This window comes from Leptinotarsa decemlineata, unplaced genomic scaffold (genome assembly GCF_025532065.1).
Source record: "Leptinotarsa decemlineata unplaced genomic scaffold, Ldec_3_MD MMD2_tig00000505_RagTag_RagTag, whole genome shotgun sequence".
Lineage (NCBI taxonomy): Eukaryota > Metazoa > Arthropoda > Insecta > Coleoptera > Chrysomelidae > Leptinotarsa > Leptinotarsa decemlineata.
Genome location: NW_027412549.1, coordinates 7,768,594 through 7,784,778, shown reverse-complemented (window position 1 = coordinate 7,784,778; position 16,185 = coordinate 7,768,594). Strand labels below are relative to the sequence as shown.

The 16,185-nt window shown below is 35.3% G+C and overlaps 2 protein-coding genes across 2 annotated transcripts in view; one reads left to right on the top strand and one right to left on the bottom strand.

Moving 5' to 3' along the window:
* LOC111515988 (uncharacterized) overlaps positions 1-16,185 on the top strand; it is a 113,222-nt gene that overhangs the window by 53,789 nt on the left and 43,248 nt on the right. The window lies entirely within an intron of this gene.
* LOC141481755 (uncharacterized) lies at positions 8,741-10,286 on the bottom strand. The gene is made up of 4 exons (XM_074173850.1): positions 10,139-10,286; positions 9,743-10,034; positions 9,462-9,683; positions 8,741-9,405 (listed from the first exon to the last, which is right to left on the bottom strand). Exons 2-4 carry the CDS (start codon positions 9,911-9,913, stop codon positions 9,178-9,180), a joined length of 621 nt encoding a protein of 206 aa, XP_074029951.1. The 5' UTR covers positions 9,914-10,034; positions 10,139-10,286; the 3' UTR covers positions 8,741-9,177.

The window sequence follows — 16,185 nt, the reverse complement described above, 5'->3', positions numbered from 1 at the left end:
AAGTAGCTGTTTCAGGAGGGCTTTTCCTTCCAGTTTGTGTCTTGAAGTTACTTCTTTGCATGACCTACACATCTATGTATAGAGTTACTACTTTTAAAATCGATTGCCAAAAAGCCAAGAACTTTCTTTCCCAAAAATAGTTTTTACGATTATTATATGTCCAGTTTTATGAGTTTATTCCTGAAATTTTCGTCAGATATTACTCAGTACGTCAACATATAAAATTTTTCATCACAGACTTTTACCATAGACTTTTTGAAGCGTGCTTGAGCCATATTAATATCTTGTTTTGAAGTCTTGACGTTTATGTTAATGTTTCAGATTGTTTTAGTCCTTGAGCCTGCTTTGTCAACAAAACCTAAAATTTTATGACAATAAAGCATTTCTGACTCTGACTCTGACTCTATTTATTATCACTTATAATAGTTATCAAAATTCGAATTGCGAACATTACTAAGTAAAAATATCAATAAAGTGATGTTATTCGAATACGCAATATACAGAAACAATATACTTATCTTACTTTATGAGATTTACGATATTCTCTATATGCTTTCAATAGTGAGTAACTCCATTCAATGAATAATTGGCCCCTTCATATAACTCTTCTGTTGTTTGTCATTATATAAATTATAATTTGTCATACTTCAACGAAAAAACGCTATCCCTACCTTCAACCCTCGTCGAATGACGAAAAATGTCAAATATAAATTATAATTTATAATATATATATAAATTATAATAAAGAATGTCGAATTATAATTTACATTGACGTGTTTCGGGATTTTCTTTAAATATGTACAGTAAGCGAAATAATAATTTATTTTCATTCGGCTTTTACATACTGTATAACTTCCACCTAGAAATTATTATTGCAGACAATATTAATATTATAATGAATATCATCATTCGTAAAACCACCCTCCCCTATATAATGTTGAATTGACTTGTCTAAATACGTTTTCTGTCATTTCTAACATTTAGGAACAACCATAATATTTCCACTTCCTAAAGATATCATACACATGTCAAGAAGTGAAGCATATTTATTATAAATTAATTGTAGAAGTGGTGTGATATGGTTCCAAATGACCCTGCCGATGTCTGTAATCAGTGAAGGGGGTCAAGATGTCAGCGGGACAAACAACACAAGGTTCCTGACGTAAATCGAACGCCATTTTATCAATTTCTGAAACGATCGGATAAATTCACGTGTACCATTTGATGTTTGGTGTACCATTTGTATAATATTTTGTTCTGTATGCTAAGTTCGATTCGTTATTTTATTCAGTTATTTTTTGCAAATATATTTGTAAATTATCTTCTTCACAAAATTATAATCACCAGACATTTGACTATAGAAAAATCGAAGGTCAATTTAAGAAAAAGTTGTCTCGCATGGATGAGCAATCACAGGACCAGAAACCAGAATTACATATATATATATATATATATATATATATATATATATATATATATATATATATATATATATATAATGTAACAAATAGTGGACATAACACTCCAAAAAGGGGGGCAAACCGCGGACACGTGTTTCTGGCTATTGGCCTCATCAGCGCGGTGCAGCCAAGTGTAAAGATGGGCAACACTTGTTTGCCGAAAGCAGGAAACAACATAAACGCACGGAGTCCACTATTTGTTACATTTTTTATTTGTATCATACTCACTCTATAAAATTTCTCTCTGTATTTATATCCTGAACCCGGATGTCACGCAGGTAGCTATAGCTGCCTACGTGGTCATGTTAGATGTAACCTGGGAATTTTAGGTCTTCTAACTGGAACCACAAATGTGCGGTTGGCTCCTGTTGTTGACTCCGTGCGTCTATGTTGTTTCCTGCTTTCGGCAAACAAGTGTTGCCCATCTTTACACTTGGCTGTACCGCGCTGATGAGGCCAATAGCCAGAAACACGTGTCCGCGGTTTGCCCCCCTTTTTGGAGTGTTATGTCCACTATTTGTTACATTTTTTATTTGTATCATACACACTCGATAAAATCTCTCTTGCAGGTTAATGCAGTCACTCCTTGATCATTCCCATATTGATTGCAATTTAAGAGCCACCGGTATACAGCTGTTTCAGCCTATTGGGCATCGTCAGTACCGGTGGCTCTTAAATTGAAATCAATATGGGAATGATCAAGGAGTATATATATATATATATATATATATATATATATATATATATATATATATATATATATATATATATATATATATATATATATATATATATATATATATATATATATAAGATCTATCAACCGAAACCACAAATGTGCGGTTGGCTCCTGCTGGTGGCTCCGTGCATTTGTATTTCTATCTTTTGGTAACCAAGTGTTGCCCAACCTTACACTTGACTGCACCATACTGATGATGGGCCGAAAGCCCGAAACACGTGTCTATGGTTTGCCACTTTATTGAGTGCTATGTCCAATATTAACTTCTGTTTCTATATATATATATATATAGTCAGTTATTTTTCGTGAACGGTGAGAGCTCATTTGACTGGGTATGCCAGGTTTTACTTTCCTAAAAGTTTTAAAGAAACTATCTGATATCAGTATACATAATTTGTTATACTGATTTTCGTTGCTCTTTCTGAATATTTGTGGCATCATTCCATGTATCGAAGGACTCTGTTTCGAGTGATTTCAATGTTTGATGAGCTTACTTTTCAGCAACAGTGGACTAATCTTGTCCCCTATAATTCCTCTGCCTACTACCTTGACGATGGTCATGTCACTGCCTCTGCCACTGCCTTTTTATACTTATTTTCATTGCTCTTTCTGAATATTTTAGTGGCATCCTTCCATTTATCGAAGGACTCTGTTTCGAGTAATTTCAATGTATGTTGAGCTTACTTTTCAGCAATAGTGGACTAATCTTGTCGTCTGTAATTCCTCTGCCTACTGCCTTGACGATGATCATGCCACTGTCTCACAAAAATATTTTTACACACATTCTAATTTTCGTTTAACTACGCCCAAATATTCCAGTGATCAAAACAAATATTAGGGATTGAGACATTTCTGATTTTTCCAAGAACTGCAAATAAAATACGAGCGATAAACTCAGTAGAGAGGTTATCTTTGAACTAGACAACATGGGTCTCGATAATGAGGCCAACAGTTTTTTAATTAGGCCTAAACGACTAGGTACTGAATAAACAAGTTCCTTATCGTCAACCTCGTTAGATCATTCGTCTCCATTTAAAAAAAATCAGTCTCAATAACGATTTTAATATATCTTTATTGAATTCGAGTAGACCCAGAAAAGTTACTGGAAGTTTTATTAAGCATTAAGGAGAATATACGTTGTTTTTTTTTATAATTTTGATGTAATCCCCATCGTAGATTGAATTTCATAAAAGTGGAAAAAGATATTTGTCTCATGGAATTGGCTAACAGATGAATTCACTCTTCTAAAAACATCATAAGGGAATAAGGAAAGTATTTCTGATTTCCATCATTAGCAAATCTGTTAAAATCTGTTTTTTCGTTAACCAGGTGTCGCCCTCTGCGAACATCAACTCTCAAAAGTCGAAACTTGTGCGAGCTAAGGACTAACGAGGTCTTACCTTTTAACGTGTGATTCCTAACACGGGTTGGACGATAGGAAGTGAAAATCGATCGTCCGACCTTGCGGTTCGAACAACCGGTTCACACAACGGTGAATTGAGTGAGTGAAACAAATCACCCACGTCAACCCACCAAGCTACCATCCCAAATAATTCGCATTTTAATGATGTAACCATGCAACAGTTTTCATTTCAAACAGCCAGATATTCTCAGCAGGAACTTATTGCTTCAACCATTTTCTGTCCACCTTTGCCACCATCTACAATAGAAAGTAGTTCAATCAGAGCAACATTTCTTGGAAAAAGGAAGTAGCAACGAATATAAAGGTAAAAATGGTAAGGAAAGTAGTCGGACCAAAATTAATACATGGAAGAGGACCATGGATTATAACAGAGAGACATAAAAGCAGAAGAAATGCGTTTCCTCAGAAAATAGAAGACAAAACTAGATGGGATAAAATGAGAAAAATTGTGTTTAGGGAAAACTCAAAAATAGACAAGTTATCCAGGAATGACAATTGGGATAGTTGAGGCACATTTATAGAATGCTAACAGGAAAACAAACTAGAGCAGTAGTAGTGTTCGAAGCAAAACAAATATGAAAAAATAAGAGAGGTACATCTTAGAAACCTTGGAAAGAAGATGTCACTGCAGCAGTCTGAGAAAGATATACACTGCATTTCTTAAATGTTCCCCCCGCTTTTACTTTTTGAACGGGTCAACTCAAAAAATTGTTCCGCCATTTTGTGACTTCATATTCTAGGGTTATGAAGTATTCGTCAGGAGCTTCAAAATGATGTCTCACAAGACCCCCCTTTCCATTTAATTTTTTTCCCAGATGGCGCCCAGTCGCTATCTTGAAAGTTTCATCTGTCAATTTCACTTCACTTCAAAATAAAGTATTCATGCATTAATTTCATTATCCTAAATTTCAATTTTTTGAGTTGACCCGTTTAAGAAATAAAAGAGGGGGAACAATAAAGAAATGCACTGTATTTTATCATCATAATCATCATAATCTTTATTTCATCCACAAAGTTCATACACAAATGTAAACAATAGAAATAACTTACATCCTGCAAGAAATATATCGGACTAGTCAGGTACATGAAAAAGTAATACAAAAGACAAATGTAAAGTTTTGTCATAACACAATAAAATATATAGAATGTATAAAGTAAATAAAATGTATACCACAGTTATTATATTAATATGTAATCATCTTAGAATTTAAGGAATTCATCCACCGTGTAGAACATATTGCTGTAGATTAACGAATGCAAATCAGATTTGAACTCCATTTTACTAGTATTCGTATCAATAAAGTTTTTATTTTATTGAAACATTTTATGCCAATATAATTTGGTTTTTGCCCGTCGATAATCTTGAAAATAATTCATGAATGTTATCTTTTTGACGTGTATTATGTCCGTGAATGTCACTATTCGTGACAAACATAAATTCATTTTCTTTAACACACATTATCAATTGGAATATGTAAAGGCATGGAAGTGTCAGGACTTGAATCTGATGGAATAGAGGTTTACAGGTTTCTCGTGGATGAGCTCTGAAAATTTCTCTCAACACTTTTTTCTGTGAAATGAATGCCTTACCAATGTGTGCTGAAAAGCCCCAGAACAACAAGCCATACTGCAACACTGATTGCGCCAATCCAAAATAAATCAACCTTTAGATTTCGATAGAGACAGTTTCTCTGAGATTTTTTATTATATATGAGATGGTGTTTAGCGTTGAACATACTGTCATTATATGTAGTTCCCACGTCATTTTTATGTGTAGAGTTAGACCAAAAAATTTCATACTTTCCTTGCTATGAACTGAACTCCCATTCAGACGTAAGTATAAATCATAATCAGTCGTGACATTCTTCGATAAGAATCGCATTTAACGTGTTTTGGCTGCATGTAATGCAAGGCAATTGATGTCACTGCAATAATTATTTAGTTGTGCGATACTATGTTACTATCAGTAACTAAATTTTTGTTAGACATGAGAAAATTTGTGTCATCGGCATATAATATTATACGATTAGAGGCAGTACACGTGCAAGATATATCATTGACAAAGATAATAAAAAACAAAGGACCCAGAATTGATCCTTGCGGGAAGGTGCGGCTCAAGTCATAGAATAGCCCTAAAACGTTATTTTTATCATTGAGTGCATCATAAATGAATTGAATGCACCACAATATTGCAGTATTTGTGGATTTTTGTTTTCTGAATCCATTTTGGAAATTTGAAAGTAGCTTGAATTTTCCTAAATAGTTCGTTAATCTTGTTGAATACGCTGATTCAAATATCTTTGTAATCTGACATTGTATTGAGATTCCCCGGTAGTTCTTGGAACACATTTAGATTCCTTTAGATCAGGAAATTCACCTGAGGTAAATGACTCATTAATCAAGTGTGATAACGGTTCAGCAATCAATGTACCAAGCGATCTGAGAGCTTTCCCGTTAATATCGTCGGTTCCCGCAGTAGGTTTAGCTGCGGTTTTTTGCAGAATTTCTAAAATTTCAGTAGGAGTTGTTGGGGTTAAAAAAAAGCTGCTTTCTATATCCCTTCCTCTACTCAGATCTCGTCGAGGCTTACTTCGTGATCAGGTGTCGAGATTGTTTCATGATAAAATGATATGGAAAATATTTGTATCGGGTAACTTTTAAATTAAATGAATAGAAATACTGTTGTCTAAATACCATTGGTAAATTTTATTTAAATGACTGAAACCGGTCGTATAAATGAATTTTACCAGTAGTATTTAGACAAAAGTGTTTTTATTCATTTCATTCAAGTGATCATGAATTACCATAAAGTAAACAAGTCATCAATCACACATAATAGGGTAACTTTGTATTTTTTCCTACGCCATATAGAAACGAAAATATCGTTACTTGAACAAAGAGTAATTTTTTGTTTTGCGAGTTGATTTGCCAGACTAATTTCTGAGGAGGATTTTTCAATGTTCTACTGCCCTCCGAAGTTTATGAAAAATTCGAACATCTGTCTCTTTCTTGAATATATTTTTAGTCTTATCACGAAACATTTCTATAATCCACAAACACTATAATTTTGTAGGAATCTGGGCTTACACAGCTGGCGTCAATGTTTTGGTTGATTTTCGGGTTTTACCGTGGTCTTGTTTGGTTACAATATCAAAACATTTCAACTACAACTGCATGTGCTTCAGTGACATGGTCGAAGTACTCTTCTTGACGTTTCAACTGAAACTGAAGCTCTCATTTCTGCCGTGTCATTTATAGTGTTGATTTTTTCGCGCACTTTCTGTAATGGTGGGTTCGCGCGTACATCCCGCGCGATTTGGGTAACTTGGCTTCGTTTTGGCGCCTCTCAATGCTGTGTGCCAGATCTTTGATAGAAATGTTCTCTCTTCCATTGTTCGACGGGGAACACAAGATCCTCTTCAAAAATACCGAGAGGTTAGCAATGTCGAATCATTATTCAACAAGAAGCCGTATAAATACCAAACACCAAGAGAACTAAAACAGACATTTTTTGTAAAAAATTAAATTAAGTGCTCAAAAACACTTGAAATGTTGCCAGTGGCATACGGTGATTGTACCCTGTATCAAAAAATTATTTACAAGTGGTACAAGCTTTTCACAGAAGATCGAGAAGATGTGATTGACGACGCTTGCCCTGGACGCCCCAGCACATTAACAACCGATGAAAATATTGAGGAAGTGAAAAAATTATTATGGAGAACCGTCGAATCACTATTAGAGAAGTTGTCGGCATATCGATTATGAGCCAATTTCGGTTATGAGCAAGTTTTTCGGAAATTTTGGCATTAAGTGTGTAGCAGCGAAGTTCGTTAAATTGCTGAATTTTGACTTAAAAAACCGTCGCATAAGCATTGCTCAGGAATTGTTGAATAATGTCAGCGGCGATCCATATTTGCTCAAAAGGGTCATAACTGGTGACGAATTATGGTTTTATGGTTGTGACATCGAAACCAAAGTCCTATCGTCTCAATAGAAGAGACCAGGAGAGCCAAGACCACAAAAGGCACGCCAAGTTCGATAAAATGTCAAGGTTTTGCTCACTGTTTTCTTCGATTACCGTGGCGTACTTAATCAGGAGTCCTTGCCTAATGGTCGTACGGTCAATAAGAAGTATTACCTTGAAGTTATGTGCCGCTTGCGAGAAGCAATACAAAGAAAACGTCCGGTATTGTGAAAAAACAATTCATGGCTTTTGCATCACGATAATGCACCTGCTTACTTGTCATTGCTTGTTCGTAATTTTTTGGCCAAAAACAACGCCGTAACCATGTCTCAGCCACTGTATTCACAAGCTTTCGCCCTCTGAGACTTTTTCCTGTTCCCTAGATTGAAGAGACCAATGAAAGGATGGCGTTTTGTGACGATTGATCGGATAAAAACCGAATCGTTGGGACAGCTCAAGGATATACCAAGAAGTGCTCATCAGAACTGCTTCGAAGATTGGAAAAATCGCTGGCACAAGTATATAGATTTGGGAAGCTGAATACACTTATTGAATGAATGGATCAAAGAGGTTTTCATACAAAAACCTCTTGGATTCATGCAAGTATATTATATCTGAAACGTACCACTTCGAAGAGAATAAAATAGAAATTGATGAATAAATAAATATGTCTGGAAAAAAATGAAGATTCAATCTATTTTTCGAACAGACAACGCAGACCATTTGTTGTTCCGAACAGCAATTTGATCCAACCTGAAAAGTTTCAAGAAGAAATTGAACTATTGTTAAATCGTGAAGTTTTTATATTGAAGATCATTTAAAAAATCTTTTTGGCTTTCCACTTCTCCATATTAAAATAGAAAGTGGAAAACTTTCAAAGAAGAGAAGGAAAAATAAATTACTAAACAAAACTTTTCAACAAAGGTGCATAGATAATACACGAAAGTTTCTTTTATTCAAACTGAAAGATAAAAGTTCATCCGGAATAATTATTTTCAAATATGAAAACGCGTCGGAAATAATTTTTATTTCTGACCGGGATATTATAAGCTTATATCGTCAGTTACGCTATCAATAAAGAGGGTCATAACTCCCTTGGGGCATTATAGATTTTATAGTTCCCTCTACTTTTCACAAATAAAAATAAATAGAAATGAAAACTGAACCATATTTTATTTATTCACGTCATTACAAATAATAAATGTACAATTTTTAAATGTTCCCTGAAAATTACTTCCGCCACTGGAAACAATTTCTTCTTTTGTATGGCTGGAGCTTCTGTTCACTACAGTCGAGGTACCTGCCTCTTCTGATGACAAAGTAGACAACATACGCGCCGTTTTATTTCTCAATTCAATGCTATCCTCCAAATACCCCTCCGCCACCGTGGAACTTTTCCAACCTCCGTGTCTTTTTAAGTTAGTCATAGTTGCTCCTGCATTGGCTAGAGCAGTAGCAGAAGTGCGACGAAGGCAATGTCCCGTATAGGAAGATGAGTTTGGCAATCCTAAATACATTGCGATTTTGCTGGGGATTTTCCCAAACATGTTTTTTCCAATTGGCTGAGATGTACATTTATTTTGTCGGAAGCTCAAAAAAATCGTTCAATACCTTTAGGACGCAAAGACATATAAAGTCTTAATAAAGGCAAAGCGGAGAACTCTTTTTCATACACAACTGTAAATTTCTTCGATACACCAGTTTTACTTTCCGGTACGTTCACTACCATAACGGAATCCCGGTCCTCTATATCCGATATCTTCATATTCAAAAGTTCCTGACTTCTGCATCCTCCAAAATAACCCATAATCAAAACAACCTATAACAAAAAAAGGAAATAAATACACACAAAAAGGAAAATGAGAAAAAAATTACCTTATGCAATAAATGAATATCATTAGGAGCGTCCTTTAGGAATCTGATAACATCTTTAGGAGATAAAACAGTAGACTTTTTCGGCTTATAACTCTTACTCTTCCGTTTCAAAAAAGCCTGTAGTTCATTGAACTTGGTGATATCTCGTTTCTCATGTATAGTCACCATCGATTTTAGCATTGACCATTTAATCCATAAAGAATTCGGACTATACGTTTCTGACTGAAACGAATAAACACAATTACTACCAAATCTACCGAAAAACATAGAAAATTCCTTACCAGTTCTTGAAAATATGCCAGAAATACAGTTTCAGTGACATCTTTTGGCATAACATCTTTCCGTGTCAGCCAGTCCAGATATATCTTGTATTCTTTTTGGTATACGGCTTCACTTTTCGATGAAATTAATGATTCTCTTGCTTGTTCAGCTTTTTTCAAAATATCCTCCATTATATTTGGGGTAGAAAACACGTTTTCACCGCAAACACAGCTTGATAACAAAGTTCTGTTTATAAACAAGTAACATAGCAACAACCCAGCAACAAGAAAACTCTACTATAATCAACGGTACCTGATTCAAATATACCGGGAAGGTAATGAATTGGTACATTTTTCCGTTTCAAAAAATGAACAAAATTTTATTGAAATCGGTCAGAAATAAAATTATCTATGTACCACGGGAATTAATGAGCCTTAATAACCTCAGGCAATTGCTGTCCCTCGGGCCAGAGGCCCTCGGGACGCAAACTTTGCCATCGGTAATTAAGGCCCTCCTAATTCCCTTGATACATAAATAACTATTATCGTACTCCAAACATTCTTTATGGAATTGAAAGAAATATCATACAAAGAAACCCTGTACAGACTAATTCATGAAAGAATATTAATATAAAATTGCACTCACGAAAAAAAATTTTGATTTCTAGATGAACTGCGAAGTTTCGTATGAAGCCACTAGTTTTCAACTACTCTTCAGCGCCTTTTTGAATAACGTTGAAAAACTATTCTTTAAATTATTTGCAAAAACTTAACGACTTTATATTACTAGAAGAGACCCGTCTACTTTTGTCACAATGACAACTATTGCTCGTATAATCGAAAAAAAATATCATAAAATAATGTCGCTTTTGAAGTTGAATGTTTTTCTTGTGAGGGAAATTTTGTATCGTTTCTGTCTACGATATTTGTTTCAATTTCATAACAAACTGAAAGGAAAGAAGTGCTTTCCGTCTTATTCACTGTTCATGTATTCGAAAGTATTTGTGGCTTCTGTGCATGATGGAGAAATAGAAAGAACCACAGTTCGTTAAGAATTTCACAGATTTTTTCGAACCGAAGAAGGCAACCTGTCTCCAGTCATCGAGCATTGCTCTTTGGAAGTCAGCTGATGACCTGCATCCATATTCCGTCCTCTGACCTCGGCAAAAAACGAACAAGACTAGAAAAACTACCAAGTGACAGCGGGGTGGCCTCGCAGCCAACTCTTCACGAGGCACGTTCGCGTCGAAGAGATAAATCGCGGCACGCACCGTAGCGACCAATTGCTATGTTGAACGCCCCCCCGATGGAAAGAACGTGCTTTGTGGAAAAATCAACATGTCACCTGCCTGCGCTCTTCTTCTATCGGAGTCAGCGTTGCCGTTTATACCAATTTTCCGGTAGATCTACGGAATTCTGTTTAAAAAAAATCCGTTTAAAATCTGTTTGAAATATGTTTTTCCGTTAACCAGCTGTCGCACCCCTACGAACGACAACCCTCAGAAGACAAAACTTGTGCGAGCTAAAGATAAACGAGGTCTTCCTTTTAACATGTGATTCCTAACACGGAATTTCACCGATTTCAATTATTGGCGAGAGAGAGATAATCACCATATGGAAATAAAGAATTCACTTACATGATATGATATGATAATGATTCTTTCATTATACCAATATAAATTGAATTTCATTGTTTTCTGATAATTATGTTTCCTGAAAGTCGTTATTTTAGTTTGGCGACACGTGTTACATGAGAGGATATGTTTTTCTCAAAATTGTTTGTTTTGTGGTTTTAGTAAGATCAATCAAGTTTTTAAATTTGTGAATAGAAATTTTCATCGGTGCCACACACCGATCAATTAAAGATTTGGTTTGGTTGACAACTGACATTTACAATATATGTAGAAGAGAAGACATTCTTTATTTTCATGTAACTAAACAACTAGGACCACTACATTTTATTCGATATGCATTTATCATCCTATTGAAACATTCACATTTGGTATACAATTTTGATAATGTTGTCGATTCCCAAATGTCAATTTTCTTAGTGCTAAAATCCCCTCCAGAAAACTTATAGTCAGTTATGGCCGTATTTTACGTGTAATAATATGAATCTGACTTGGACAGTAGGCCCTCCACTGTGGCAGCTAAGAGTCGTTGAGCCAAGCTTCTCTGAGCCTACTTTTTTATCTGGAGTGTGGACTGACTGAAATATTATGTATTTATCTGAAACGTTCTGTATTATATTGATCCTCCTGTCCTTTTGCCAATTTTATTGCTTATCGGCCATGATGGAATTGGCCGATACTTCATGAAAATATATATCGAATTTAAGTAACACATAAACACGCCGGTATTTTGTTGCGGTTTTGTAAACTGTTCAGTAAAAGTGTTACAATAAAATTTTACTTAAATACGAATAATGTTCTCATTTTCCTGATGGTTGTTCGATAAACCAAATTAGAACTTATATAAGTTAGGTAAAAGTTTGATGTATGATCCATCTACTATTATTATTTTAAAAGTGTGTTAAACATTGAATACAAAAAGTAATTCAAAAGTCTACAAATCATTTTTCTTATCAGTTAATTCTATTTCCAGAAATTCTTTTTCTATTTTGTGTTTTTTCATGATGATTTTTTCCATTGCCTAACTAAATTATGGAATCCCTTGTCTGTATCTGCGATCCCTTCTTCCTGTACTATCATTTTACCATAAGTTTTTCTTATACCGTGTTTATTGTGCGTGGTAGGTAAGATTTAATTGAAGTTTTCTACTATTTTTCAGGCGTTGCCATGAGTATTTTAGGCTATAGAAAACTCATTTTGAATAATTACGATACGTAACATCAACATTTGAGCTGAGCTTGATTTTTCAGCCATACCCAGTAAATATTGGCATTGCATGATATAAGGAGAATATGATCTTTAATCTGTGAAATATCACTACGGCATCACTTGCTTCTACTCGATATGATTCATGACAGATTGACAGTTCGTCAGAAACTTTTTTTGTTATTTGATGCTTTACAACGTTTGCGATAGATCCATGAAATGAATACTGTAAAAACAATAAATCAATACATATATTTTTAAATATTACTGGAGGTTGAAAATATATTAGCGCATGCCCCTAACACAGGAAGGAACGATGGGCTACTGTGAAGTTTGGTTCATCTTAGCTTTGGCAGGTTACATATAGGTTACATGGGTAAAATAGCGATCTAAAATCGTCCTAGTAAAAACAACATTTTCTTATAATTTCGAGATCATTTTAGAAATCACCCAATATATCCCCAACGATAACGATGTCCCCGCTGGATACATCTAACTTTAAAAAACTCTAGCAGCTGTCCTGCGAACAACTTCAGCTCTAGGGTAACTATTAGAAGATGTTTCCCCATTAGCTGATTTTCTCCGCAAAAAATGACATTGATCGATGTTGTAGTATGATGGGTGGATGTAACAAACACAAAATTATACTGTGAGTAAAACTGTATTCATAAACTGTTTATAACTAATTAACGAGTGATCTAGTCCTGTTTGGACCAACGTATCAGATCGACCGATTGTGTTCGCGGAAGAATGTCACTCAGCTGTTCGCCGCAGTGTTGCCAGACTCAATCAGTGATACCACAGATGTAATATTCAACATCATCAATATAATAATTTTTCCCATCTGAAAAGTAACGACCACGTTCTACACTTTAAATTCCTGTCTAAAACGCCTCAGAGAATCTTGGCATAATTCTACGAAAACAAAACAACAAAACTAGTAAGCACCGCACGTAAGAAGACATATAAATTTCTCAGCTTGAAAAGTAGTCTTGAAAAGCAATTAAGAGCATAAACACCATCTGTAAACTTGAGGTACTTAAATCAAAACAATGAATAAATGAGGTGGTAATTCGTCGGAAAATTCTTGGGTGTCATCATCAGTAAGTAAATCATTCAATTTCTCAGCATTTGGTTGCTTTTAAAGCGTCAAAGCGAGTTTTATAAATACATGTTCGCCTACATCAAAAGGGGCTATCTGCAAGTATCTCTCAGAACTGATAGAATTAACGGCAAAAAGCAACCCAGTCGATTTGTAAACGTTTCAAATAATGTCACATTTGCCTATTAATATACGGATATTATTAATACGTTCTAAGCCGGTTGTGTTTTTGACTGATATGTTCAAAACTTACTCATAATTCAAATGGTGAACTGTAAGTATACCTACCAAGTGGACCAAAAACCTTCAAGTTGCGTATTTCAAACGTTAATCAAATTATTTACTGAAATCGAAAAGAGAATCGGACGTTTTCAAGATTTTTGAAGAAATGCAAAATTGTCGATTGTGGTTTTCCTGATTCAGAACTTTCACCTTGTGAAATAGAAAAAATTATTCCATACACATTTCGTTTAATAATGACCGCCTTTAACTTTTTCTCGATTACGAACCTAAATTTTTTCCGTGAAATTTTAAAGAAATTCTTGCTCTACATTCACCCGTGGTTTACACTTGATAATAATAATCATTATTATTATTATTATTATTTTGACTCTGAACGAGGTGACTACAACTCTGTCACCGAGTTGGAACCCGTTCAGCAAAAAGCTCAGATAAAAGCCGCAGAGATCACCTTACTTCTGCGGAGACACAAGGATAAGCCAATGCATAGGGTTTTCTTCAATAACATTGGAGACCTTGGCTTATCAAAGCGCCTGACGTTCGCTTTTTTCAAGTCGAGTGGGCTGAAGTCGGAAACTGAGGGGTTCATCATGGCTTGCCAGGATGTGTCTTCAACACCTTAGTCTACCGCAGTCGCGTGATGGGTATAGAGGTTCCTGACACAAGGTGCAGGGCCTGCCGCGAGGCGCTCGAGACCCTAATGCACTTGTTATCAGCATGTCCAGCATATGCGGTCTCAGTCTATATCCATCGACATAACGAGGCCCTGAGAGTGCTATATTACCCTCTACGACACTCTTACGATATTGACGAGACACCGGTGTTGCCCTACGCTCTGGGGGATATTGAATCCGTTGTGGGGAACGAGAAGTGCCGAATTTATTGGAACTATTCGTTTCCCACCCTCAGGCTCATACAAGCTAATAAGCCTGATGTAGTCCTTCTCGACCACCAGACCAAAACGATATTTGTCATGGATAAAATATCGATATTTCCTCTTCGAACTCCGCAGACTCTATCCAGACCACTCTGTCAAGATTGTTGTTCTGATTATTGGAGTCCTTGGTGGAATGATGCCCTCTCTACTCTCGAATCTTAAAAGCATACCGGCTGCCACAAGGCAGAAATCTCAGCCGGACAGATGCAGAAGGCTGTCATTCTTGATTCACTGCGCTTGCTCAGAGCATATGATTTTTGGACCCAATGATTACTTACCCCACGGCGTGGGGAGTGGTCGTTGGTTGATAATGCTGGCGCGCCCTCCTGAATGTATTGGGGCTTTGGAGGATAGGGCCTGACCAGCGCATACTACGGTAAAAAAATAACACATTTATTAACCATACGTGGAAAACATTAAATAAAATGACAAGAATAAATTAATTATAAAATTACTACAGTATGGTTGGAAGGAGCCCGATCGGGCACCTTCCTCGGGCACCTGTGCCACAAAACAATAAAAAATAACTAAGGCTAAAGATTACAAATTATAAACTTTCACAAAAAATAATTATGTGATCATCCCTAGAAATGATGAAAAAAAAAATAAAAGTAATATCAATGGTAATTACATATACCTATATATCGTTGCACTGCACATCGAAAGGTTTTTCTGTAGGTGTTTACGAAACCTGGTCGCTAACATTGTTTTGAAAATTTCAGGAAGAAGATTATATAATTTGAATAAATTGTATGAGCGTGACTTTTCGAATGTATTGTCAACCGAGAGTTCATACATTAACTCTCATGGATGAAGGCTAATGGTTCGTCCAGACGTATATATATATATATATATATATATATATATATATATATATATATATATATATATAAAATAAAATTAGAATTTGATTCCAGTCTAACTTGGTTATCGAAATGTGTATCGAGAGCTGCTACTCTAGTCCTGAAAACCACTACTTTCGATTATGAACATTGAATTACACGGAAATCATTTTTGTGTGCAGTTTGCAAGGGCTTTCCATGTAACTGAATGTTCATGAAAGAAAATAGTTATTTCAGATAAATTTTTTCTTCCAGTTTTAACATGAAAAAAATTTTTGGAAATAATCTAGACATATTTGTGAATAATTTTCATTGATATTTTCATGATGTAAAATATACACTTCATAACTCAAGATCATTCCATGTAGCAAAACGATTGCATCCAAAACTAACTATATGTATATTGGTACTTGTGATGCACTGTTCGGAACCTTTGGTGTAGCAATGAATATTACTGGAGTTTTTTGCCAACACCAAACCGTTATTTAAACACCTCGACATGTGTT

What these genes read in the sequence shown, in the direction of transcription:
- LOC141481755 (XM_074173850.1), bottom strand. Translation starts at nt 9,913, where the DNA reads ATGGAGGATATTTTGAAAAAAGCTGAACAAGCAAGAGAATCATTAATT. An exon ending in TGGCATATTTTCAAGAACTG is followed by an intron (nt 9,684 to 9,742) that starts GTAAGGAATTTT and finishes TATTCGTTTCAG; the next exon opens with TCAGAAACGTATAGTCCGAA. An exon ending in ATATTCATTTATTGCATAAG is followed by an intron (nt 9,406 to 9,461) that starts GTAATTTTTTTC and finishes TTTTTGTTATAG; the next exon opens with GTTGTTTTGATTATGGGTTA.